The 25,018-nt window shown below is 38.2% G+C and overlaps 1 protein-coding gene across 1 annotated transcript; it reads left to right on the top strand.

Moving 5' to 3' along the window:
* The first annotated feature begins 2,207 nt into the window (after window positions 1–2,207).
* LOC111896804 (clathrin heavy chain 1) lies at window positions 2,208–11,372 on the top strand. The gene is made up of 27 exons (XM_023892792.3): window positions 2,208–2,519; window positions 3,057–3,261; window positions 3,515–3,603; window positions 3,695–3,773; window positions 3,881–4,008; window positions 4,123–4,221; window positions 4,322–4,430; window positions 4,537–4,616; window positions 4,691–4,918; window positions 4,998–5,063; window positions 5,157–5,273; window positions 5,705–5,902; window positions 5,979–6,095; window positions 6,195–6,254; window positions 6,520–6,606; window positions 6,709–6,792; window positions 6,880–7,014; window positions 7,100–7,267; window positions 7,361–7,473; window positions 7,559–7,811; window positions 7,899–8,035; window positions 8,110–9,391; window positions 9,471–10,127; window positions 10,209–10,394; window positions 10,480–10,602; window positions 10,679–10,789; window positions 10,892–11,372. Exons 1-27 carry the CDS (start codon window positions 2,475–2,477, stop codon window positions 11,036–11,038), a joined length of 5,103 nt encoding a protein of 1,700 aa, XP_023748560.1. The 5' UTR covers window positions 2,208–2,474; the 3' UTR covers window positions 11,039–11,372.
* Window positions 11,373–25,018: the final 13,646 nt, after the last annotated feature.

Raw genomic sequence — 25,018 nt, 5'->3', positions numbered from 1 at the left:
TCTTTTATGTTTATCTTCTAAAATTAGTTGTATTTGTGTGATTATCCGTTTTATCAAATATATTCGAAAGTCTTAAACTAAGAAACTAGAGGCTGCTGCACTAGGATCCAAGGCTCGACTAAGCGGCTAAATTAAAAAGACCAGCGAAACATGGTCAATAAATGAATGGATCAAGTGCGCAGATCGCACCACGCCATTCTTATTTATTCCAGCGCACGTCTTTTTCATTGGTTGTTTAATCACCAAATTGCAAAACAAAAGATAACATAATCACTCCTTACATTTTTTTAATACTTTTAATTTACCCCTTACTATTCTATTATTGGCATTAAACCCACAAGTAATTTCTATTGGAAACCAAAATATTAAATTTTGAACCACAAAAGCAAATTAATTTTGGATGTCAATATAAAACATAAATGTATGAATTAACCTTATATGGAAAATATTTTAAAATAATTTTTACAACTAATAGAAGCAAATAAGTTACATATTAATTAATATCAATCTCAACTAGATGTGAAGGCGTCATGCCATCAAATATGATGGCTGTTTGCAATGCAAAATATGTTCATATCTCAAACTCGCATATGAATGAAAACATGGTAGATTTCTATCAGTCTATCTAGTTTTATCTTTTATATAATGATCATGAGGTAACATAAGTTCACAATATAAAAACTACCTGTTAAATCTCGACTAGATGTGAAACCATCACGCCATAAAAATGGTGGTTGTTTGCAATGCAAAACATGTTCATATCTCAAAATTGCATAAAAATGAAAGCATGATATATTTCTACAAATCTTTATTAGTTGTCTTTTATATAATGAACACGAGGTAACATAAGATCACGATATAAAAACTATAATGTTATCTTTTAGTGCAATTATGACTCCAAATTGCACTACATATCATTTGAGAAATATACATAATCCTTATTTAAAATTTCTCATGATGTTGCTACTACTTATATTTAATCTTTGGAAATTGATACCTAAAGATTGGGTAAAGCAGAATACGACCAATAATGAAATAAAAATGAATGCGGTATACATGATAATACAAATATAACACATACAATAAATGAACAAATTATGTGTAAGTATTATGATAAAACCTACTTCAAACCTAACGAGCTTTGTGATTGTGAATATAACTATTTATTAGATATTATGATATTTTGATTCATATAGTTAACTAGTAATTGAGCTCGCGTGTTGCAGCGGGTTGTTACGTGTTTTCTTGCATATTAGGAATCATAATTGATTAAACCACCACAACTTTTTTGCATTATCATAAGATAATTAGAAAAACTACTTCATAAGATATACACATATGTAAAAGTAACCCATATGACATTAACTGATTTGAAGCAACAGTGACCCGGTAGCGCTTCGACGTGTTTCACAAAAGTTTTGTAAAAAGCTTGGAAATAAATGCTGAAATATTTTAAAAAGATTAGTGTTCCGACAAAAAACCATAAACAAACAAAAAAAGTCAATTAATATTTAAGTGAGAAATGTAATAAAAAATAATAATATAAAACTAAAACTAAAGTAAAAAACACCAAAAATTTAAAAGAAAGTAAGCATAGGGTGGCTTCTATAAAAAAAGAAAAGAATGTAGAAATCATTTTATAAATTAGATGACTAATGAATAAAGAAAGGAGAATATAAAAGCCATTTTCGTTACTATAAATTCAATTCAAAAACTGGAATTTAACACTTAAACATATAGACATATTATAGCGAACCAATTATGGTGTGTGCAAAACAGTATAACCTATGTAATAAAAAAATGAATGATATATATATATATATATATATATATATATATATATATATATATATATATATATATATATATATATATATATATATATATATATATATATATAAAGGGGATTGTATAATGTGCATTAAAAACCATACTTTTAGCTATAATAATTTATAGAGTGAATGTAGTTTACATTTTGTATATATTTACATTTTATTTTACAAACCAAATAAACTTTGTATCTTATTAACAGCCAATATGATTAATTAAAAGCATATTGCCCTTGTCTAAATCTACTTCAATTGAACTACTAAATTTAGGCATAGAAAAAAGTTTTGGGGATCTTTCTGTAAATTTAGCATAAAACAAGGTTGTTTGTATAATTTTCTGTGAAGAAAAAGAGAAGAAAAAACCGAAATGCATTTCTATTTCTCCATCGAAGGCATCTTCACTGTCGCGGTGTATTTCTGCAAGTGTTTTGCCTTCAAGAATTCCCACTATACATACTCCCCACTCTGCTCCCTTCTCCCTCTTTCCTTCTCTCTCTAGATCTCTCACTTCCGAGAGATCATCTAGAGTTCTTCTTCTACGGTGGGTTGGAAATTCTTACCCGGCGGCGAGTCAATCAAATCAAATCCCTAATAGATCATAAACGCATCTGATCCGTCGTCGTTTTGATCTATTCCGCCGTCACCATGGCGGCCGCTAACGCTCCGATCACTATGAAAGAGGCACTTACGGTAAACATATTTCTCTCTGTAAAGCATAGTTTCATCTTATACGAACAGATTGATAGATTCGCACTTTTACTGTTCGAAACCTAGCTCTGTTTACCCAATTTCGTCATTTCTATAGTATTTTGGACTTCTATCATGATGAATTATGACGGCATAATCAGTTTTGAGCTTTTATTGCTCTCGAGTTGTTTAGATTTGTTAGATTAGCAGATGTGATGTATACGTCCACTGTATTTATTCTAAATCCTAGTCCTAAAATTGAATCACACTTCGATATTTCTGAACCTAGCTCAATTTGGTCAATTTCGTCTTTAGGAACCTCTTGGGTTTAATTAGGTTTAATCTGATTCGAAGTAATAGAATTTTCTAGCTTTTCCACTCTGTATCCTTTAGATTTGGGAGATAATGGAACTTCTGTGCTGTATATTTCCAGATCTATGGAAATTAAATGATTGATATGTTTCTGAAATCATGGTTCATAGTGATCTACTTGTGCACTGAATAATTGCATTGATTTTGAATTGTATGATGTTTCTGCAGTTGCCAAGTATAGGGATCAACCCACAGTTCATTACATTTACCAATGTAACGATGGAGTCAGATAAGTTTATATGTGTTCGTGAAACATCACCTCAAAATAGTGTGGTGATCATCGACATGAGCATGCCAAATCAGCCATTAAGGAGACCAATTACAGCTGATTCGGCTCTCATGAATCCAGTTTCCAGGATTCTTGCTCTAAAAGGTACAGTTTGTTCTTTACCATCACATACATTGTGAATGACTTGCTTGATTCACATTGTTTTTGACCTTTTTCAAATACAAACGGCTTGCCCTTTGATACATAAAACAAGAAATTAGAATTCCCAGCCTTCCAACAACCAATAGTATGATACTACAACATAATGTACCAATCAATCTGCAACCCAAACACCCTTAGAGTAACAGTAAGGTCAATTTTAGCTATATGGCTAATCAACAGTGTAATTTTCTTGAAGCTCAACTTCCTGGAACAACTCAAGATCACCTACAGATATTTAATATTGAGATGAAAGCTAAGATGAAGTCTCATCAGATGCCTGAACAGGTCACAACTATAATATCATTCTGTGATTTGTAGTATTTCTACCTTTTCTTTGATAAAACTGACATTTTATGTGACTTCACTACTTCTTCAGGTTGTTTTCTGGAAGTGGATTACACCTAAAATGTTGGGCATGGTAACCCAAACATCAGTATATCATTGGTCAATTGAAGGTACCCTGCCTTTGTTTTCCCTGTAGTGACAAAACATGATGCTTTCTAGTTTCTTCCACTTTGTATTTCTTGGAGTAAACTCAGTCATTCAATATATTTGTATGCAGGTGATTCTGAACCCGTGAAGATGTTTGATAGGACAGCAAATTTATCAAACAATCAGATTATTAATTACAAATGTGATCCATCTGAGAAATGGTTGGTTTTGATTGGAATTGCACCTGGTTCACCTGAGGTTTGTCATCATTCTTTAGTTATATTCCATCATATCAAAATTTTATTTTTATCATTACAAGATTATATTATGAATTTTCCAGTTATAACCTCCCTATATATGTAATATCAACAGAGACCACAGCTAGTGAAAGGAAACATGCAGCTTTTTTCTGTTGATCAGCAGAGAAGTCAAGCTCTTGAAGCACATGCAGCATCATTTGCCTCATTCAAAGTGCGAATCTTTCCTTTCATTATATTATAAAACTGATGCTTCCTTTTCCTCAATATTTATAATGATCAATATTTGTCAAATATTGTTATATCTTATACAGGTTCAAGGCAATGAGAATCCTTCAATTCTTATTTCTTTTGCAACAAAGAGCTCTAATGCTGGACAGGTCACATCAAAGCTGCATGTCATTGAACTCGGTGCTCAGCCAGGTTTCATTTTTGACACTATCTTTTCATTTTTTAAATTTTTTTTAAAAGTTTCTTTTTAATCTGACATACTTTTATTTTTGCTTTCTCAATTGCAAATAATATGCAGGGAAACCAGCTTTTACCAAGAAACAAGCAGATCTGTTTTTCCCTCCTGACTTTGCCGATGATTTTCCAGTTGCTATGCAGGTACCTTTTGTCTTTTGAAATAATAAGCTTGCAATATTATATTATCTGACATATATATATTTATGAATTTGCAGATATCCCATAAATATGGTTTGATTTATGTCATTACCAAATTAGGGCTTCTATTTGTATACGATCTAGAAACTGCTACTGCAGTGTACAGAAACAGAATCAGTCCAGATCCAATTTTTCTGACATCAGAAGCTTCATCAGTTGGGGGGTTTTATGCTGTTAATAGACGTGGACAGGTGTTACTTGCCACTGTAAATGAATCAACAATTGTCCCTTTTGTTAGTGGACAGGTAAGTTTCCATTTTTTAAAAAAAAAAATCAGATATGTTAATTTTACTTTTGGAATATTAATTTCATGCTTTATTTCAGTTAAACAACTTGGAGCTTGCTGTTAATCTTGCCAAACGTGGAAATCTACCTGGTGCAGAGAATTTGGTGAACTTTCTTATTATTACATGTCACAAGTTTTTATTTATTTATTTTTTTGTTCTTGAGAATTATTGACTAATTGACTTTTGTATATCTCAGGTTGTTCAACGTTTCCAAGAATTATTTGCTCAAACCAAATACAAAGAAGCTGCTGAGCTGGCAGCAGAATCTCCTCAAGGCATTCTTCGTACACCGGATACAGTTGCTAAATTTCAGGTATTTACTTTTGCTATTAGTACATTACAAAAATGGTCCCTGAGTATTGCTGTTTTTTGCAATATTGGTCCCTTTTCTAAACTGTGTTAGGCGTCACACATGCATTCGATACGAGGGTAAATTGGTCTTTCCTCACTGTATAGGGATCACCTATGAAAGTATAATGATAACAAAAAGTCGCGGTAACTTGTGAAGGGGTACGAGAGAGAATGGAAAAAGACCAATTTGCCCCCTTGTGCAATGCACATGCAACGTTTAACGAACGTAATATAACACCATCTGAAAAAGGGATCAAAGTTTATAGGAAACCACAAGATACGGACCAAAATTGAAAAAAAACAATGATACTCGAGGACCATTTTAGTAACTTTTTGTTTATTAAAACTTAAAAGTATTTTCCTAATGCTTAACCTTTGTGTATTTACTTGCAGAGTGTACCAGTGCAAGCAGGACAAACACCACCATTACTTCAGTACTTTGGAACCCTTTTGACAAAAGGAAAGCTGAATGCGTTTGAATCATTGGAACTATCTCGCTTAGTTGTCAATCAGAATAAAAAGAATCTTCTAGAGAATTGGTTAGCTGAAGACAAGTTGGAATGTAGTGAGGAACTTGGAGACCTTGTGAAGGTATGAATTGCACAAGTTTACAAGGTTTTGTGTGTTTACTAATTTTGACATTTGTGTTATCTTCTTTGAATTATAGACAGTGGACAATGATCTTGCATTGAAAATTTACATAAAAGCTAGAGCCACCCCCAAAGTTGTTGCAGCTTTTGCTGAAAGAAGAGAGTTTGATAAAATTCTGATTTACTCCAAGCAGGTATGCTGCATATCTTTAACTGCAGTAATCTACTAATTTCTCTACATTTAGTCTTCATCTTGCTTTAGATCCTTATAAAATTGTCTTTAATTCACGCAGGTTGGGTATTCACCTGATTATCTCTTCCTTCTGCAAACAATTCTTCGATCAGATCCTCAGGTATTAAACATCCATAAGAGGTTTCTTTTTTTTTTTTTTTTTTTTTTTTTTTTAATTAATAAACTGAAATTGGTAGGACCCATAAATAAGCTCAGTGATTTACTATAATAGAAATATGTTGAGGTTTTTGGGCTGTTGAGTTGGCGCTGATGTGGCACAAAAAATAGTGAAAAAGTTTTACTATTATAAATCCTCTATTCTCAATTTGGATGACATAAATATAGGTGCATGGAAGTTAGATCATTAACATAATTGTTTTTTGCAGGGTGCTGTAAATTTTGCTTTAATGATGTCCCAAATGGAAGGAGGTTGTCCTGTTGATTACAACACCATTACAGATCTTTTCCTTCAGGCATGTTAACAATCCTTATAACATTTCATAAGCAGTTTTAAATATTTAAATAAATTACTTCTTAGTTAAACTAATTTTAAACTTTTTCTTCCATCTCCTCAGAGGAACTTGATACGAGAGGCAACAGCTTTCCTCTTGGATGTTCTTAAACCCAATTTACCCGAACACGCTCACCTCCAAACCAAGGTTACATATATGACATATCCTCACACACAATTTACAATCACCTTTTCATTAAACCAACTTTAAATTCATTTTTCTTATTTTCCACAGGTCCTTGAAATCAACCTTGTAACATTCCCCAATGTTGCTGATGCCATATTAGCTAATGGGATGTTCAGTCACTATGATCGCCCTCGAATTGCTCAACTTTGTGAGAAAGCAGGTCTTTATGTCCGGGCCCTTCAGGTTGGTTAATGTCCAGAATTTACTTGTTTTTTTTTACCTTAAAACCTCTATCACTTGTTTGATTTATTTATTTATTTATTTGCAGCATTACAGCGAGTTGCCAGATATCAAACGTGTCATTGTGAATACCCATGCAATAGAGCCACAGTCTCTTGTGGAATTTTTTGGGACTTTATCACGGGAATGGGCTCTGGAGTGCATGAAGGATCTTTTATTGGTCAATTTAAGAGGAAACCTTCAGATCATCGTCCAGGTAACAATGGATCTGATTTTTCTATGTTAATGGTTATTATTTGAACATCAGAGTTGAACCTATTTGGTACTGATACTATTGTTTGGAATGTAGGTTGCCAAGGAGTATTGTGAGCAGCTGGGTGTTGAATCATGCATTAAAATTTTCGAACAATTTAAATCATATGAAGGCCTTTACTTCTTCTTGGGGTCGTATTTGAGCTCAAGGTAATCTCTTTCTCTTCAGATAACTTGGATTTTGTCTTTCGTGCTTGCATACTTCCAATTTTACCAACACCAATCATTATCACAGTGAGGATCCTGACATACACTTCAAGTACATCGAGGCAGCTGCAAAGACAGGGCAAATCAAGGAGGTTGAACGAGTAACACGGGAATCAAATTTCTATGATGCTGAAAAGACCAAGAATTTCCTAATGGAAGCCAAGCTTCCTGATGCAAGGCCATTAATCAACGTGTGTGATCGCTTTGGCTTTGTTCCAGATCTCACTCACTACCTTTATACCAACAACATGCTTCGGTATATCGAAGGTTATGTTCAGAAGGTATAAAATATTAAAATATCACCACTCATTCAATTCCATCCAACAAAATCTCAGGTATATCTAAAGACTTATCTGTTATCTTTATAGGTCAACCCAGGGAACGCTCCCCTAGTTGTCGGACAACTCCTAGACGATGAATGCCCCGAGGATTTCATCAAAGGTTTAATCCTATCCGTTCGATCTCTTCTTCCAGTCGAGCCTCTCGTGGATGAGTGTGAAAAGAGGTTTGTTTTTCTTCTCTTACTTGTATTTATCCTCATACTGTTATTAACATATCAATTTGTTTTAAATCCTACAGGAACCGACTTCGTTTACTAACTCAATTTCTAGAACACCTAGTAAGTGAAGGAAGCCAAGACGTCCACGTCCACAACGCATTAGGCAAAATCATCATAGACAGCAACAACAACCCAGAACACTTCCTCACCACCAACCCCTACTACGACTCCCGCGTCGTCGGTAAATACTGCGAGAAACGCGATCCCACGCTCGCAGTCGTAGCATACCGCAGAGGCCAATGCGACGACGAACTCATCAACGTAACAAACAAAAACTCCCTCTTCAAACTCCAAGCCCGCTACGTCGTCGAACGCATGGACAGCGACCTCTGGGAAAAAGCCCTCAACCCAGAAAACGAATACAGACGCCAGCTCATCGACCAAGTCGTCTCCACCGCGTTACCCGAAAGCAAAAGCCCCGAACAAGTCTCTGCTGCTGTCAAAGCCTTCATGACTGCTGACCTCCCACATGAACTCATTGAACTCCTCGAAAAAATCGTCCTCCAAAACTCCGCCTTCAGCGGAAACTTCAACCTCCAAAACCTTCTCATCTTAACCGCAATCAAAGCCGACCAATCACGCGTCATGGATTATGTCAACCGGTTAGACAACTTCGACGGGCCCGCGGTTGGTGAGGTGGCGGTGGAAGCTCAGTTATACGAAGAAGCGTTCGCGATATTCAAAAAGTTTAATCTAAACGTTCAAGCGGTCAATGTTTTGTTGGATAATATACAAAGCATTCCACGCGCTGTTGAGTTTGCGTTTCGTGTTGAAGAGGATGCGGTTTGGAGTCAAGTGGCGAAAGCTCAGTTGAGAGACGGATTAGTGAGCGATGCGATTGAGTCGTTTATTCGTGCTGATGATGCGACACAGTTCTTGGATGTGATTCGGGCTTCCGAGGATACGGATTGTTACCATGATTTGGTTAAGTATCTGCTTATGGTTAGAGGAAAGGTTAAGGAGCCAAGGGTGGACAGTGAGCTGATTTACGCATATGCCAAGATTGAGAGGTTGAGTGATATCGAGGAGTTTATTTTGATGCCGAATGTTGCCAATTTACACAGTGTTGGTGATCGTTTGTTTGATGAAGCATTGTATGAAGCTGCCAAGATTATATACGCTTTTATTTCAAACTGGGCTAAGCTTGCTGTGACACTTGTGAGGCTGCAACAGTTTCAAGGTGCAGTTGATGCAGCACGTAAAGCAAATAGCGCAAAGACTTGGAAAGAAGTTTGTTTTGCTTGTGTTGATGCTGAGGAGTTTCGTTTGGCTCAGATTTGTGGGCTTAATATTATCGTGCAGGTATCGTTTGTTCACCATTTATTCTCCTTTTCTGTTTTTCGAGTAGCATATAAATTTAAAGTTTTCATAAAATTTACAGGTGGACGATCTTGAAGAAGTGAGTGAATTCTACCAAAACCGTGGATGCTTCAACGAACTAATTCTCCTCATGGAAAGTGGTCTAGGCTTAGAACGGGCCCACATGGGAATCTTCACCGAATTAGGTGTCCTCTACGCCAGATATCGCCACGAAAAACTAATGGAGCACATTAAACTCTTCTCAACACGTCTCAACATTCCAAAACTAATCCGTGCATGCGATGAACAACAACACTGGAAAGAACTCACGTATTTATACATCCAATACGATGAATTCGACAACGCTGCTACCACTGTCATGAATCATTCCCCAGAAGCTTGGGATCACATGCAATTCAAAGACATCGCTGTCAAAGTAGCAAACGTTGAGCTTTATTACAAAGCAGTTCATTTCTATCTGCAAGAACATCCGGATCTCATCAACGATGTTCTCAATGTCCTTGCATTACGCGTTGACCACACACGCGTTGTTGACATCATGCGTAAGGCTGGTCAACTTCCTCTAGTGAAACCATACATGGTTGCAGTTCAAAGCAACAACGTATCTGCTGTCAACGAGGCTTTGAATGAAATATATGTCGAGGAAGAAGACTACGATAGATTACGTGAATCTATTGATTTACATGATAACTTTGACCAGATTGGTCTTGCACAAAAGGTGAGCGGCCAGTTCTTATTTTTACAGGGGTAGTTTGGTCATTTACTTGTTTCCAACATCCAAAATTTTGATTCATTGTAGATTGAGAAACACGAGCTTCTTGAGATGAGGCGTGTGGCTGCATATATTTACAAGAAGGCAGGTAGATGGAAGCAGTCTATTGCTTTGTCTAAGAAAGATAAAGTTTACAAAGATGCAATGGAGACTGCTTCACAATCCGGAGACCGTGAACTTGCTGAGGAGTTGCTTGTTTATTTCATTGAACAGGTAGACTTAAAAATAAAAATATAGTTTCTTTTATTTAAAAAATTTTAAAATTTGTTGGTTACAATCTCGTGTATCGCATGTGCAGGGTAAGAAGGAATGCTTCGCTTCCTGTCTGTTTGTTTGCTACGATCTGGTCCGTCCAGATGTGGCTCTTGAACTAGCCTGGTTAAACAACATGATCGATTTCGCCTTCCCATATCTACTTCAGGTAAAAATAAAAACCATCCACATCACATAAATAAATATTTAATTACTGGTTTAAATTTTAATTTGTTTTCTTGTAGTTTATCCGTGAATATACTGGAAAAGTTGATGACCTAATCAAAGACAAAATCGAATCAATCAAGGAATCCAAGGCCAAAGAGAACGAGGAGCAAGATGTGATTAAACAACAGGTTTTGAACTGAACTTGTGATTTTGAGTAAAGTACAGGGATTAAATATGTAAATTACTTTAATTTGTAAGATGCTCATGTTTTCTTTTTCTTGTTTTGGCAGAATATGTATGCTCAACTACTCCCTCTTGCGCTACCTGCGCCACCTGGCATGGGCGGTGGATACGGTCCACCGCCACCAATGGGCGGCGGTGGGATGGGGATGCCGCCAATGCCGCCGTTCGGGATGCCGCCAATGGGATCTTATTGATTGATGTTGGATTGTGGGGAGTTTAGTGAATAGTTGGTGGTTGTTTGTTGCGTATAATGTGTTTTTTTTTTCTTTTTTAGTGTGTGGATATGTTTTTCTTGTAATATTCTTTTGGGTAGACAGACAGACAAAGACGGAGGCATTTTTTGCAGCAGCAAAATGAGTATTATTATAATGATGGTGAATTGTGTAATTTGTACTAAAACAAAGGGGGTTGGTTGTTTGATAGGATGGATTGGATAGGATTGATGGATGGGTATGCTACTTTTTTTTTTGTTTTTTTTTTACTGGTTTTATTTCAACATGTATTACATGGTCTTTGGATTTTGTTTTATTTTGCTTCTTTTGATTAATTCTACTTTGATCTCATAATTCAACATTACAGTTGTAACGTTTTTAACTTATGTTTCTACTTTTCTGATGGGAATTTTACTTTTATTAAATGCCTGTCTGAATCTGTCTGGCAAAAAGAAAGAAAAAGGTTTGATTGAAAATAAAGTGAGAAAAGGTACACGAGAACCTGATTTTTTCTCCTAGGAAAATGTTATATTTTGGCAGTTTTCAGGTTTTTTACTGTTGTGGGAATGATATTCCAGTCGGTATGCAGACATGGCACATTTCTGCCGTTCAAATTCACTCACTCTCATCTCATTCTATCCTCTTTTGCCGAGGTTAGCCTTTCAACAACACATTCTAACTTCTGACAAGAATGTCAAGATCAATGAGGTGGAGTTTATGTGGATTGTGGTGCCGATCAGCCTTAGAGTTGTCCTGCTCACGTTTGTTCTATGTTGACCACTTTTAAATTTGATATAACAGTGGTCACAGTAGAAAAATTCTTTCGAGTTTAGTCGCTTTAATGAAAATTTGATGTTAATTATTCTATTAGAGCCACTAAAATTCCACATTTTTTTTTTATCGTGACTGGTGGAATGTTGCCTTGTAGGTCAAAGTTAGAGGTATGATAAAAAACCGAAACCGAACCAAATGATGTTTCATCGGTTGATTTGTTTTGGTTAACCGAATAACAATACAATATTTGTATTTGGTTTGGTTTTGGTTAAACCGAAAAAATCAAATAAGCTTAATTAATATATATTTTTATAGTTTATATTTATAAATTAAATTTTATGTTTAAATTAATAGATTAACTACTAAAAAAAGATTTTTATAAATTGTTATTTAATTATTAACCATTATAAGTTTATGGTTTTTATATTTCGTATTAAAACACAAAAACTAATTAACCAAATGTCATTTAATCTTCGGTCATTTCTTTTTTCTTCATATACGAATAAAATTATATTAATATGTCTCTACAACATATATGACTACATCGATATTTAAAAACAACAAATCGTGAAAAACCAAAAATAATATGTTATATATTAGTGCTTTTTTTTGGGTGAAAGTTTAGTAAAGTATTTTTTTTATTAATTCAATATTTATTTTTATGTGCGTATTTTTATTTGGTTTAACTGGTTAACGGAACTGAATAAACCGTAACTAAATTACCCAAGACATATTAAACCGAACCTTATGTGGTTTGATTATGGTTAATTTTAAGATGTAAGAAAACCAAAAAAATCGAACCGATTAAACCGAAAATCGAAAAAACTAACCGATAACAGCCCTAGTCAAAGTGGTCAATTTTTTTTCAAACTTTGATAGCTTTCATTAATGGAGTTGTATTTTGATAAAAGTAAAACAAAATAGAGTGTAATTATGCAAGTTGAAAAACTTTTTTCTCTAATATATATATATATATATATATATATATATATATATATATATATATATATATATATATATATGTTCAAATGTTTTTCTCTCTCACTCTCTCTCTCTCTCTCTCTCTCTATATATATATATATATATATATATATATATATATATATATATATATATATATATATATATATATGTTCAAATGTTTCTCTCTATTTATTGTGTGTTAGAATGCATCAATAAGAATTAAGTAAAAATCAAATGCATTTTAAATGATATCCATACTTATAATTCATTTTTATGGAAATTAATTAAATCCTTCATTAATATCAACAATAATATTCTTTCAGAATGAATTCGTATCTAGAATAAAGAGAGTGTATTCTTGCAGAATGAGAGTGTATTCTAGTAGAATACACTCTCATTCTTCATATTCGATGAAAATTAATTGTATTTTAACTGTCTGATTCCTAAAACAAAAAATGAACTCACATAAAACCTAGATGCGAATTCATTCTGAAAGAATGTTATTGCTAACATTAATGAAGAATAAATTTAGTTTCCATAAAAAGAGAATTATAATTATGAATATCATTTAATATACAAACAATTATGGAAATCATTTAATATCTATCTTTATTTAATTAAATAACTATTTAATTTTACTAAATTCATATTGGTGCATTTTAGCATACAATAAATGTAAGAAACACATTAACCTAACCCATATATATATATATATATATATATATATATATATATATATATATATATATATATATATATATATATATATATATATATAGAGAGAGAGAGAGAGAGAGAGCTAGGTTCAAATGTGGATTGACATCTATTGTGCGGACGTGTAGATAGTGCTATTCTGTGAGAATGACAAAGAAAATAAGTTATTTGATAATGTGAATATGTTCGATCTTACATAATTATTGTCATTATCACGCATTCTCACAAATTAAATCGTTTATAAGGTTATTATAAACTTTTTTTTATTATTCTTATTCTGTCAGGATGTTTTCATGATGTTTATTGAGTCGTATTCTGTAAGAATGAGAATAAGTGAACATCGATGCATGAGAACAAAAATGAATAAGAATTAGTAAGAATGCATGAAAATGACAATAATTGTGTGAGGTTGAACTTAGTCACATTACTAAACAACTTATTCTTTTAGTAATTCTCATAGAATATCATTGTCCACACGTCCGCACAATAGTTGTCTATATATATATATATATATATATATATATATATATATATATATATATATATATATATATATATATATATATATATATATATATATATATATATATCATTGTTGCAGAAATCGGCCTAATCGGCCGATTAATCGGCGATTAATCGCTAATCGGACCTCAACCGATGATATTTATTGCTAATCGGTCACTATAATCAGGTTTGGTCAATACAAGTCAAAGTCGGAATTAATCGGTCCTAATCGGACCTGATCGGACTTAATCGGGTTTGGTCAACGCAGGTTAAAGTCGGACCTAATCGGACCTAATCGCCGATTAATCACTTTTTTTGTAGGATTAAAATTAGATTTACAAATTTTTGAATAATTTTCTTAATAATTAATGGTCCCCGATTAATCCCCGCCTAGCCGATTAATCCCTAATCGCTAGTCCACCGATTAACGGTCGATTAGCGATTTCTGCAACCATGATATATATATATATATATATATATATATATATATATATATGATGGAGATTAGTGCCTATCGTCATAACAAACCCGGTAATATTACTATATATAATAACTAGTTTATAACCCGTGAGAACCACAATTATAAAATTAATTAAACTTTCATATAAAAAGTCAAAATTATTAATTAATTATTTTAAATAAATTATTATTTAAGAAATTTTTTTAGTTATATAAAATTTCAATCAAATGTTAGGGTTTGTATGTATTGGATTTCTATGTTTAATCAATTTAAATAGTATTGTAACACTCAGGTCAGGTGCACATTATTATTATTCTTATCGAGTTAAAAGTTTTCAATTTTGGCTCTTCTCACGAAGTGAGGAATGCTTGTCATGTCGTGAGGAGTAATTTTGACCCGCACATCATTTTGAGGCTCATGACGTGAGCAATCCAATGCTCACGACGTGAGCGGAGTCTGAGGACCAAAAACCCTAATTTTCGGTATTTAAAGGAAAGAGGGGGCTAGGGTTGTTCACCCTCTACCTCCCTCACACTCTAAGCCCCAAAGAACCCTGAGTTTTAATGTTTTATCATCCTTGAAGTTCATAACCAATTTGGAGCCATTTCTAGCTTGAAGAAGGAGAGAAGAAGATGAAAGAAGTAATCTAGTGCTGGAGTGGAAAAAGTATCAATATTATCATCACCTCTTCTTGCTGTTGGACCTTTGTAAGTATCAAAGATCCAAACTTTATTACATTTCATGGATATATCTAGGATTTTGTCCACTTTTCTTCATGTTTAGCATGATTGGGTGAAGTAAATCCATAAAGTTAGCAACTTTATGAATTCTAGGAGTTTCGTGATCATCATATTGTTAGATCTGGAAGTTGGTGAGGTATTAGAGGCATGCATGAGATTTTGAAGCATATTTCTTCACTTTTGACCTAGAATGGATTAGATCATGCATGGTGCAGGCATAGCCATAAAGGAAACATTTTTATGGACCTTAGGAGTCCCTTTTAACTTCTGGATGGGATGGATTCAAGGACTTAATGGAATGAAGACTTAAAATGGTGACTTTTAGCATCAGATGGTGCTCACGACGTGAGATTTGAATAACCTTCGTTTTCTATTAAGATCCTTGGAGCTCACGACGTGAGAGTAGGTGCTTATGGCGTAATGTTAGCTTAGGTGATTTCTTTGACTGAGTTTGCTAGGTTGGGTCGAGTCGAGATGGAATCAGACCGAGTAGACTATCACGACGTGACCAAGGTCTGGTCACAACATGAGGATGGATATTTGACATTAAGGGTTGTTGACTTTGACCAAGATTTTGACTAAGTTTGGCCTAAGGGTATTTTAGATATTTTGGATTATGTTTGAGAATTGGTCACTTTTGATGGATAGGTGATGGGTAGAGCGGAGATTTGGAGTCGAGACCTTATCAGCTATCGTTCAGACCATGAGGTGAGTTTCCTCACTGTTCTTGTGGGTCGAAGGCACCAATGCCAACCCCTTTAGTTATGTATCCTGGTATATAGGATGTTGCTATACAGTAGTGATTTGTAAATCTGTTTGCTAGTCTGTTAACTGGTTTATATGATTATCTGTTGCTGGTTATATGTTATTTGTTATGTATATGTCGACATGGTATGGTGGGTTTGACAATGGACTGCTTGGTGATGTAAGTCAACAGACCGAGGCATTCCAACCGAAAAGGTTGTGGGCCATGGCATTCCAACTAGAAGGTTGTGGGCCGGGGGTAATCCAACCAGGAGGTTGTGGACGTTATGTATTGGGCAAGCCAACCGAAAGGTTGTGGGCTGGGAAATTCCAACCGAAAGATTGTGGTCCAAGGGTAATCCAACCAAGAGGTTGTGGAACCGCTATCTGTTTGATTATATGTTTGTGTGGTGGTACTTTGGGGGAACTCACAAAGCTTTGGCTTACAATTTTAGTTTATGGTTTCAGGTACTTCCGAGGATCGTGGTAAGGCGAAGGCATGATCGTACACAACTTCCTGTTTTATGTATTTGGATCTTGGGGAAATCTCTGATTTGAAATGACACTTATGAAACAATGACTATTTTGTAAACAATGATGATGAATGGTTGAGTTTGAAAATTTTAAATTTATTGTGATTTTTGGAGTGTTACAAGTTGGTATCAATGCCTTGGTTTGAGTGACTTGGATGAGCCTTCGTGTAAATCTAGACTCAAACTAGGGAACTGAAAAAGTTTTAAAACTGATTTTCAAAAGTAAACAAGGAAGGATGTGATGTGTACAATCAACTGGAGCAAGAAAGTATACCCCAAATTACCCATACTGTTATTTGCGATTATGTTTATGATAGAACAACATGCTAGAGATAGGCTAAGGATATTCAGGAATTGCATGATAGAATTGCTTAATAATTGATGCCTGATAGCCTATGGTTTCTTTCTTGTATGGATTTGACATCATTACTGCAGTTGCTTAGTATATGCATCATAGTTGTACATAACTAAGATTTTATAGCCTGAGAATGTTTGGTTTAGCCTTATTTCATGTTCTTGTTTGATGAAGGTCTTAGGGTAGAATCAAGTATTCGACTGTTTATAGGATCCAGTGTTATGTATGATTAGCATACATGAGTGCCGCAGGGTTGGTGGAAGTTTCATGGATGAGTTATGTGGGGTCAGCCGTCTAGTTGGGGAATATCTAGCCTTTCTCTAGGAAGTGGGAATAGGGTGTATGCATATTCTAGTGTGTGATGTTAGGGTTGTTGTGATGATCTTATGAGACAAATATGGGTAGGTGCGGAAGGTAGTATGGGCCCGTACTACTGGAAGCACAGGAACTGTATGCGTAGCAGGGAAGTCACAACCCCTAGGGTCTTGTTGTTTGGAATACCTCATGTGGTATGAAATGCGCCTCATCTAATATTTTTTGGTTTATTTTCAGTATGATGGTTACAAGGAGATTTGATTCAGGAGCTAGGTCAAGTGGCTAGGATAGGCCAGGGCTGACCGAGGACCATGTTTGGGAGATGATTCATCTTGAGGTTGTTTCTATTGTCTGGGGGTAGATACCGGAGATATTTGGGTCTATCAAGACCGCCATGATGGAGTTCTTTGATGACCGATATGCTTCACTTTCTGAGGCTGTTGCTGCTGCAGTTACCGCAACTGTCGTTGCTGCGGGGATTGGCACGGAGAGAGCCTTCTAGTACTGGGACTTCGACAATACGAAGTCTCGGTGTTTCATGGGGTTCAAGATCCGATCATTGCTATGAGGTGGCTGTCAGATGTTGAAGGATATTTCTTTACTTGCTCCTGCCTAACTAACTAGAAGGTCAAGTGCGCTCTGAACCTTCTTCGGTCTGGAGCGAAGGACTGGTGGAGGTTGGTGACTATCTCGTACACTCTGGAGTAGAGGGTTACGGTGTGTTGGAAGTAGTTTCTAATATGTTCTAATCGAGATATGTTCCATTGGAGGAGCGGGAGAGGCTGGCTCAGGAGTATTTGGACTTGAGACAGGGGACTGAGTCGGTGACTGAGATCACCAAGATGTTTATAGAGTGAGCTATGTTTTGTCCTGAGTTTGCTGCTTTTGAGCAAGCTTAGATTACCCAGTATTTGAGCATGCCTAAGAAGGATATCTGCCAATTTGTATCCAAACAACAATATGATATACTTGTGGACCTACAGGAGGCCGCGGGGAAGCGGGAGATTGAGATGGAGATCCAGGTGAGAGAGCGAATGCAGGCTCCAGTTCAGACACAGCCTGTGGCGAAGCAGTTCAAGCCTGCTGATTTGAGGACTGGATGGAAGAGGGGCCACACTTGTGGTAACTTCGATAAGGTTCATGAGCGTATTTGTCGATCATCATTTGGTTGCCAAAAATATGCCAAGGAGGGGCACTACGCCAAGGATTGCCATCAGCAGGCTCTAGTATCGAGCACCTGGATTTGCTATCATTATGACCAAGTGGTCCATATGAAGGCGCAATGCCCATTGCTTACTACTAAACCGACGCATGCTCCAACGACGACTACTCTGAGGATCACTGATGGGAGCCAGGGCAAGATGGAGCCCCCGAGGGCTCGAGGTCGCACTTTTCAGGTCACAATAGAGGAGGCCAGGGTGGTGCCAGACGTCCTTACTAGTATGTTTCTATTTATCATTCTGTCGATTAGTTTATGGAGTGCTTATGTTTATGTTTCTAATAGGTACATTCTTAGTGAATTCTTTGCTTGATCTTGTGTTATTCGACTGGGGCATGAGTCGATCCTTTGTGTCTTGGTCTATTAGTAGGGATTTTGATCTGACCCTTAGCAAGTTGGAGGGTCTGTTGCAGGTTTCTATCGCCAACGAGCATGGGATTTCTGCATCTATAGTGTATCAGGGTTATGTAGTGGAGATCTTTGGGGTGCCTTATTCGATTGATTTGATTCCTATCCCCATGGGGGATGTATGCGTGACAGTAGGAATGGATTGGATGAGTAGGTTTAATGCTATGATTGACTCCAAGGGTCAGCGAGTGATAGTTCGAACCCCAAGTAGGGGAGAAATGATAATATATGGAGATGGTACTAGGATCAGATCATGGTTTTGTTCGGCGGCCAGGGCTCGACAATACGTTCAACATGGTTGTATGGGTTATCTCGCCTATGTGGTTGATACTTGGGTTGTGGATCAGGATAGTTTCAGATGTACCCGTTTTTAGGGAGTTTGCTGATGTGTTTTCGGAGGAGTTACCCGGTGTGCCTCCCGAGAGGCAGGTTGAGTTCAGGATTGAGCTAGTGCTAGGTGTCGCTCCGATTGACAAGGTGTTGTATTGTTTGGCACCACCCGAGATGCATGAGTTATCCTCTCAGCTTCAGTAGCTTTTAGGCAAGCAGTTCATCAGACCGAGTAGTTCGCCATGGGGAGAACCAATATTGTTCATCAAGAATAAGGATGGTTCATACCGGATGTGCATTGATTATTGGGAGTTGAACAAGTTGACGGTGAAGAACCGATATCCCCTTTCGTGGATTGACGACATCTTTGATCAGTTGCAGGGTGCATATTGGTTCTCCAAGATCAATCTGAGGTCGAGGTATCATCAGGTGATGGTTAGAGAAGAGGACGTGTAGAAGACAACATTTCAGACTCATTATGGGTATTACAACTTCGTGGTGATGCCATTTGGGCTCACCAATGTGTTTGCGGTGTTTATGGGCTTGATGAATTGGTATGCATGCTGATGCTCGATCGATACATTATTGTTTTTATTGATGATATTTTGGTGTATTCTAGGACTGAAAAACCACACGAGGAGCACCTTCGAGAGCTTTTGGGATTGTTGAGGTGAGAACGGTTGTACGCTAAGGTCTCAAAGTGTGAGTTTTGGTTACGAGAGGTTCAGTTCTTGGGGCATCTCATTAACTAAAATAGGATTTTGGTTAATTCGACCAAGATTGAGGCTGTGATGCAGTGGGAGGTTCCGAAGTCTCCCTCATAGATTAGGAGTTTCTTGGGTTTGGCGGGATATTCTCAAAGAATTATACAAGATTTTTCCAAGATTGTTGTACCCCTCACTCGTATGACGAGGAAGGGAGTGGATTTCCGATGGGGACCTGTGTATCAGACAACATTTGAGACACTTCGATAGAAGTTTTGTGAGGCTTCGGTGTTGAACTTTCTGGAGGGTGTCGAGGACTTCGTGGTATTTTGTGATGCATCCATCACTGGTTTGAGGGTGGTTCTTATGCAGAGGGGATGAGTGATTGCGTATGCTTCTCGATAGCTGAAGTTGCATGAGGCACGATATCCTACTCAAGATCTGGAGTTGGGGGCACTGGTGTTTGCCCTCAAGATTTGGAGACATTATCTATATGGGGTCCATTATACTGTTTACAAGGATCACAAGATTTTGCGATATATTATAGACCAACTGAACTTGAACATGAGGTAGCGCAGGTGGCTTGATGTGGTTAAGGATTATGGTTGCGAGATTCTATACCATCCGGGTAAAGCAAATGTGGTCGCGGATGCTGTGAGATGTAAGTCGGATGGATCTTCAGTTGGAGATATGTGTATGAGGATATCCATTGATTATCCACTTTTGGATTTGATCAGAGGGGCACAGGCAGAATGAGTCAAGAAGGAGAACTAGAAACTGGAGAGGATCAGGGGCGAGATCGACAACTTTGTCACCGATAGTCGGGGATTGTTGACCCGATGTGGTTGGGTTTGGGTTCCAGTTTCTGGTAGGATCAGGCAGATAGTTTTAGAAGAGGCACATAAGTCTCGCTTTTTGATACACCCGGGAGCCACCAAGATGTATTGGGATTTGAGACTAAGTTACTTGTGCCCGTGTATGAAAAGGGAGATAGTCTAGTACGTTAAGAGGTGCTTGATCTATAGGATGGTCAAGGCCGAGCATCAAAGGCTGCAGCCTTTGGAAGTTCCTATGTGGAAGTAAGAAAAGATCACCATGGAGTTTATCACCAAGCTACCGAAGACTGCCAAGGGTTTTGATGACATCTGGGTCATCGTGGATCGACTAACCGAGAGTGCCCACTTTTTTGGCCATCCGGGAGAGCTCCTCGGCCAAAAAGTTGGCCGATGTATGTTCGGGAGATTGTTGCTCGTTATGGGGTTCCAGTTTTTGTTGTAACAGACTGAGATGTTCGGTTCACTTCCCGATTCTGACATAAATTCCATGAGAAACTAGGTACAAGACTACATTTCAACACTGTTTATCATCCGCAGACTGATGGACAGAGTGAGCGGACCATCTACAACAACAACTATCAACATTGGTGAATCTCCCTTCGAGCTTCTGTATGGTTAGAGATATCAGACCCAATTTGTTGTGGGGAAGTGGGTCATAGAGTCACAGGGAGGAGTGAGGTAGACCTCCATACTATAGAGCTCATCCACCAGGCTGGGAAGAGATTGCAGACAACTCAGAGTCGGCAGAAGAGCTATACTGATCGGTGTTGATCAGAGTTAGAGTTCCAGGTCGGCGATATGGTGCTACTGAAGGTCTCACTCTGGAAGGGCGTGATACGCTTCTGGAAGAGTGGGAAGTTAGGTCTCCGATATATTGGACCGTTCCGTATGATCGCCAGGGTAGGCATGATGGCCTACTGTAACATCCCGAGTTCAGGAGCGCAAGTTTAGGGTTCAAAGTGAAAATGTGAATGGTCAACTCGGCGAGTCCATGGGTAGACTCGGCGAGTAGGATCGCGATTCTGGTCGTGTGTTAAGTGGCCAACTCGGCGAGTCAGTGGCTAGACTCGGCGAGTTGGTGCTGTGTGGAGAAAACCCTAATCCCAGGGGTTGAGCCTTATATAAAGAACATAATACCGTCTCCCCAGCCTCTTTACTCTCCCTTGAAGTTCAGAAACCCTAATATTCGTTTGTTAGAGAATTAGAGAGCATTTGGACCTTGAAAGAGTGTTTGTTGAAGAGATATTTGAAGATTGAGAGGCTTAGAGAAAGGGGCTTTGCAAGGTTTTGGCTTATTCTTCTGTTGGAGTCTCCTCTTGAGGTAATGATTCATTGCTTGGGCTGTTATCTATCTAGATCTATCAATTGTGGGATTTTTGGGAGTATATCTAGTGCTATCTTGAGTTTGGAGGTTGGATCTGAGGTTGCTACCTCAGATCTAGAGTAGTGATGATCCAAAAGAGCATAAAGTCCCTGTTCAAGAGTTGTTGAAGAAGCCTTTTAGTCCCAAAACCCTAGCCCTAGAATGTATTATGCTTGGATCTCCTTGGATTCATGTAAAGTTTGCCACTTTACATGATGGACGACTTGTATAAGAGTAGATCTATGGATTTGAGACCCTGCATGGCTTGGAAAGCCTCTGTATGGGTTAAGAGCTAGTGGTACTCGGCGAGTCACATGGGTGCACTCGGCGAGTTGCATGAAGATAGGCAGCAATTCGACGAGTTAGAAGAACAACTCGGCGAGTTGGTTGAAGATAGCCTTGGACTCGGCGAGTCTGGTCGTGAGATCCTAACCTTTCCTGGTTAAGCCGTGAATCGGTGAGTCAAGGGATGACTCAGTGGGTTGAGTGCGGTTAGACTCAGAGTTGTGGGACTCGGCGAGTCTTGGGGTGTCTCGGCAAGTTGAGTCGTGTTATGGGAGTTTCAGAGCATGGGGACTCAACGAGTCAGCGAGTTGACTCGACGAGTAGAGTCAATCAGGAGGGTTGACTTTGACTGAGGACTTTGACTTTGACCAAGAGTTGACTAGTTGACTTCCGGGGGTATTTTGGTAATTATTGGTATTTATTGAGTTCAGTCTTTTGGTGTTGATCAATGGAGGAGTTCGTGTCGGAGGTTGGAGAAGCATGATCTTACTTATCTTTTCAGTCAGCAGCTGCGAGGTGAGTTATCCTCACTATATCGATAGGGTCTACGGCACCAAGGCCGGCCCTTTATCGGATTGTAATCCGGGTATCGTTGTTATGTTATTGTTTGCATCCTGGTAGTTAGGATGGTATATGTTAGAGACCTGTTTAAGGTCGGTATCCTGGTATATAGGATGATGATATGTTAGAGACCGGTTAGGTCGGTATCCTGGTTAGAATGATATTATGTTATGCGATCTGCTAGATCGGTTTGATTGCATGTGAATTGTTATATGATTGAATGTTTATGTGCACATGGTTGTTGGACTGGGGTTGGGTTGAGGCGGGCCCTGCTTTGTGCTGTAGGCCAACATACCCAGGGCGGTCCGGTTATCTCGAAGGCCCAGCGAGCGGTCTGGATAGGCTGTAGGCCCCAAGAGGGCAGACCAGACGTGCCGAGGCTCGGAGAGTGGACCAGGCCGACTGAAGGCCCGGTGCGGGCGGACCAGTCATACTGTAGACTCAGAGAGTGGACCAGGTGGATTGAAGGCCCGGTGTGGGCGGACCAATCACACTGTAGACTCGACGGATATGGCTAGACTTGGAGGGTGGACCAGGTGGACTGAAGGCCCGGTACGGCGGACCAGTCACATAGTAGACCCGAAGTGCATGGCTGTTTTGTGTTCTATTATGATATGGCATGTTATGTGTGGTTGGTATTTTGGGGGTATCTCACTTAGCTTTCGGGCTTACAGTTGTGGTTTAAATGTTTCAGGTACTTCAGGAGACCGTAGCAAGGCAAAGGCGTGATCGTACCGCTCCTCATGGTTATAGTTTATGATATGGTTCTGGGAAGACTCTGATAAATAATTGTATTGAAAACCTTTTTGTTATAACTTAATGAAACTGGGTTGTTTTGAAAAGTTTAAATTGGTTGAAATTTTTAGAATGTTACAAGTTGGTATCAGAGCCTTGGTTTGAGTGAATTGGAGGAACATTCGTGTGAATCCAGTCTCAAATCAAGGAGAGTTTTCAAAAGAGAATTTAAAATGGTTTTAAAAATGAGTAAAAGAGGACACGGAGGTACGATCAGCCGGAGCCAGTAAGTAACCCCAAAATACCATACAAGATATTTGTTTTTGAGATATGATAGAACAACATGATAGTACTAGGCTAGGGATCTTCAGGAATTCCATGATAGAGTTGCCTAATTTATGATGCCTACTAGCCTAGGGTTTCTTCTGTATAAGATTTCCAGTGTTCCTCTAAGAGTGAGGGTTGAGTGCTTGTTATGTATGATCATCACTAGGGTGTTGTGGTGATACTTGATATAAATATGGGTAGGTGTGGAAGGTAGTATGGGCCCGTATTACTGAAAGCACAGGACCTATACGCGTATCGAGGAAGCCACAACCTCTAGGGTGGGGTTGGGAGTTGGTTCCCGGGGTTCTGGGAGAGTGTCTGATGTTTTGCGGTATTTTCAGTATGGTGGTTACGAGGCATGCTGGGAGCGGATCCGGATCAGGATCGGGAGCAAGAGAGGGCGGTCAGGGTGGGTCAGTACCGCCCGAGGTTGTTGGTCAGATGAGCACAGGTGAGTTGGATGCTAGGATTCGTGAGATCCTGCATGATGAGGTTGCTGCGTTGTTCCGGGCCGAGTTGCCGGAACTGTTTGGGTCGATTAAGACCGCCATGATCGAGTATTTTGATGAGCGCTATGCAACTCTTACGGAGACGGCTGCCGCGGTGGCTACAGCGGCTGTAGCAGCGATATGAGGAGGAGCCGGTAGAGCTTTTTAGTATCGGGACTTCGATAATATGAAGCCCCCTACCTTCGATGGAGTTCAGGACCCGATTGTTGCTATGAGATGGTTGTCAGACGTGGAGGGGTGTTTCTTCACGTTTTTATCTCCTGCTGATTAGAGAGTGAGGTGTGCTCTGAACCTGTTGAAGCTCGGGGCGAAGGATTGGTGGAGATTGACTACGGGGTCATATTCGGACGCGCAAAGGGCTGCGGTTTCGTGGGATCAGTTTCGGAAGATGTTCAGTACCCGTTATGTCCCACGGGTTGAGAGGGAGAGGTTGGCTCAGGAGTTCCTAGAGCTGAAGCAGGATTCAGAGTCGGTGACGGAGATCACTAGGATGTTAATGGAAAGGGCGATGTTTTTCCCAGAGTTTGCTTCGGAGCAGGCTCAGATGTCCCGCTATCTGAGTATGCTCAAGAAAGATATCAGG

This window comes from Lactuca sativa, chromosome 9 (assembly GCF_002870075.4).
Source record: "Lactuca sativa cultivar Salinas chromosome 9, Lsat_Salinas_v11, whole genome shotgun sequence".
In the NCBI taxonomy this organism is placed as follows: Eukaryota; Viridiplantae; Streptophyta; class Magnoliopsida; order Asterales; family Asteraceae; genus Lactuca; species Lactuca sativa.
Note: the sequence above shows the minus strand (reverse complement) of the source record. Positions and strands in the feature narration are given on the sequence as shown.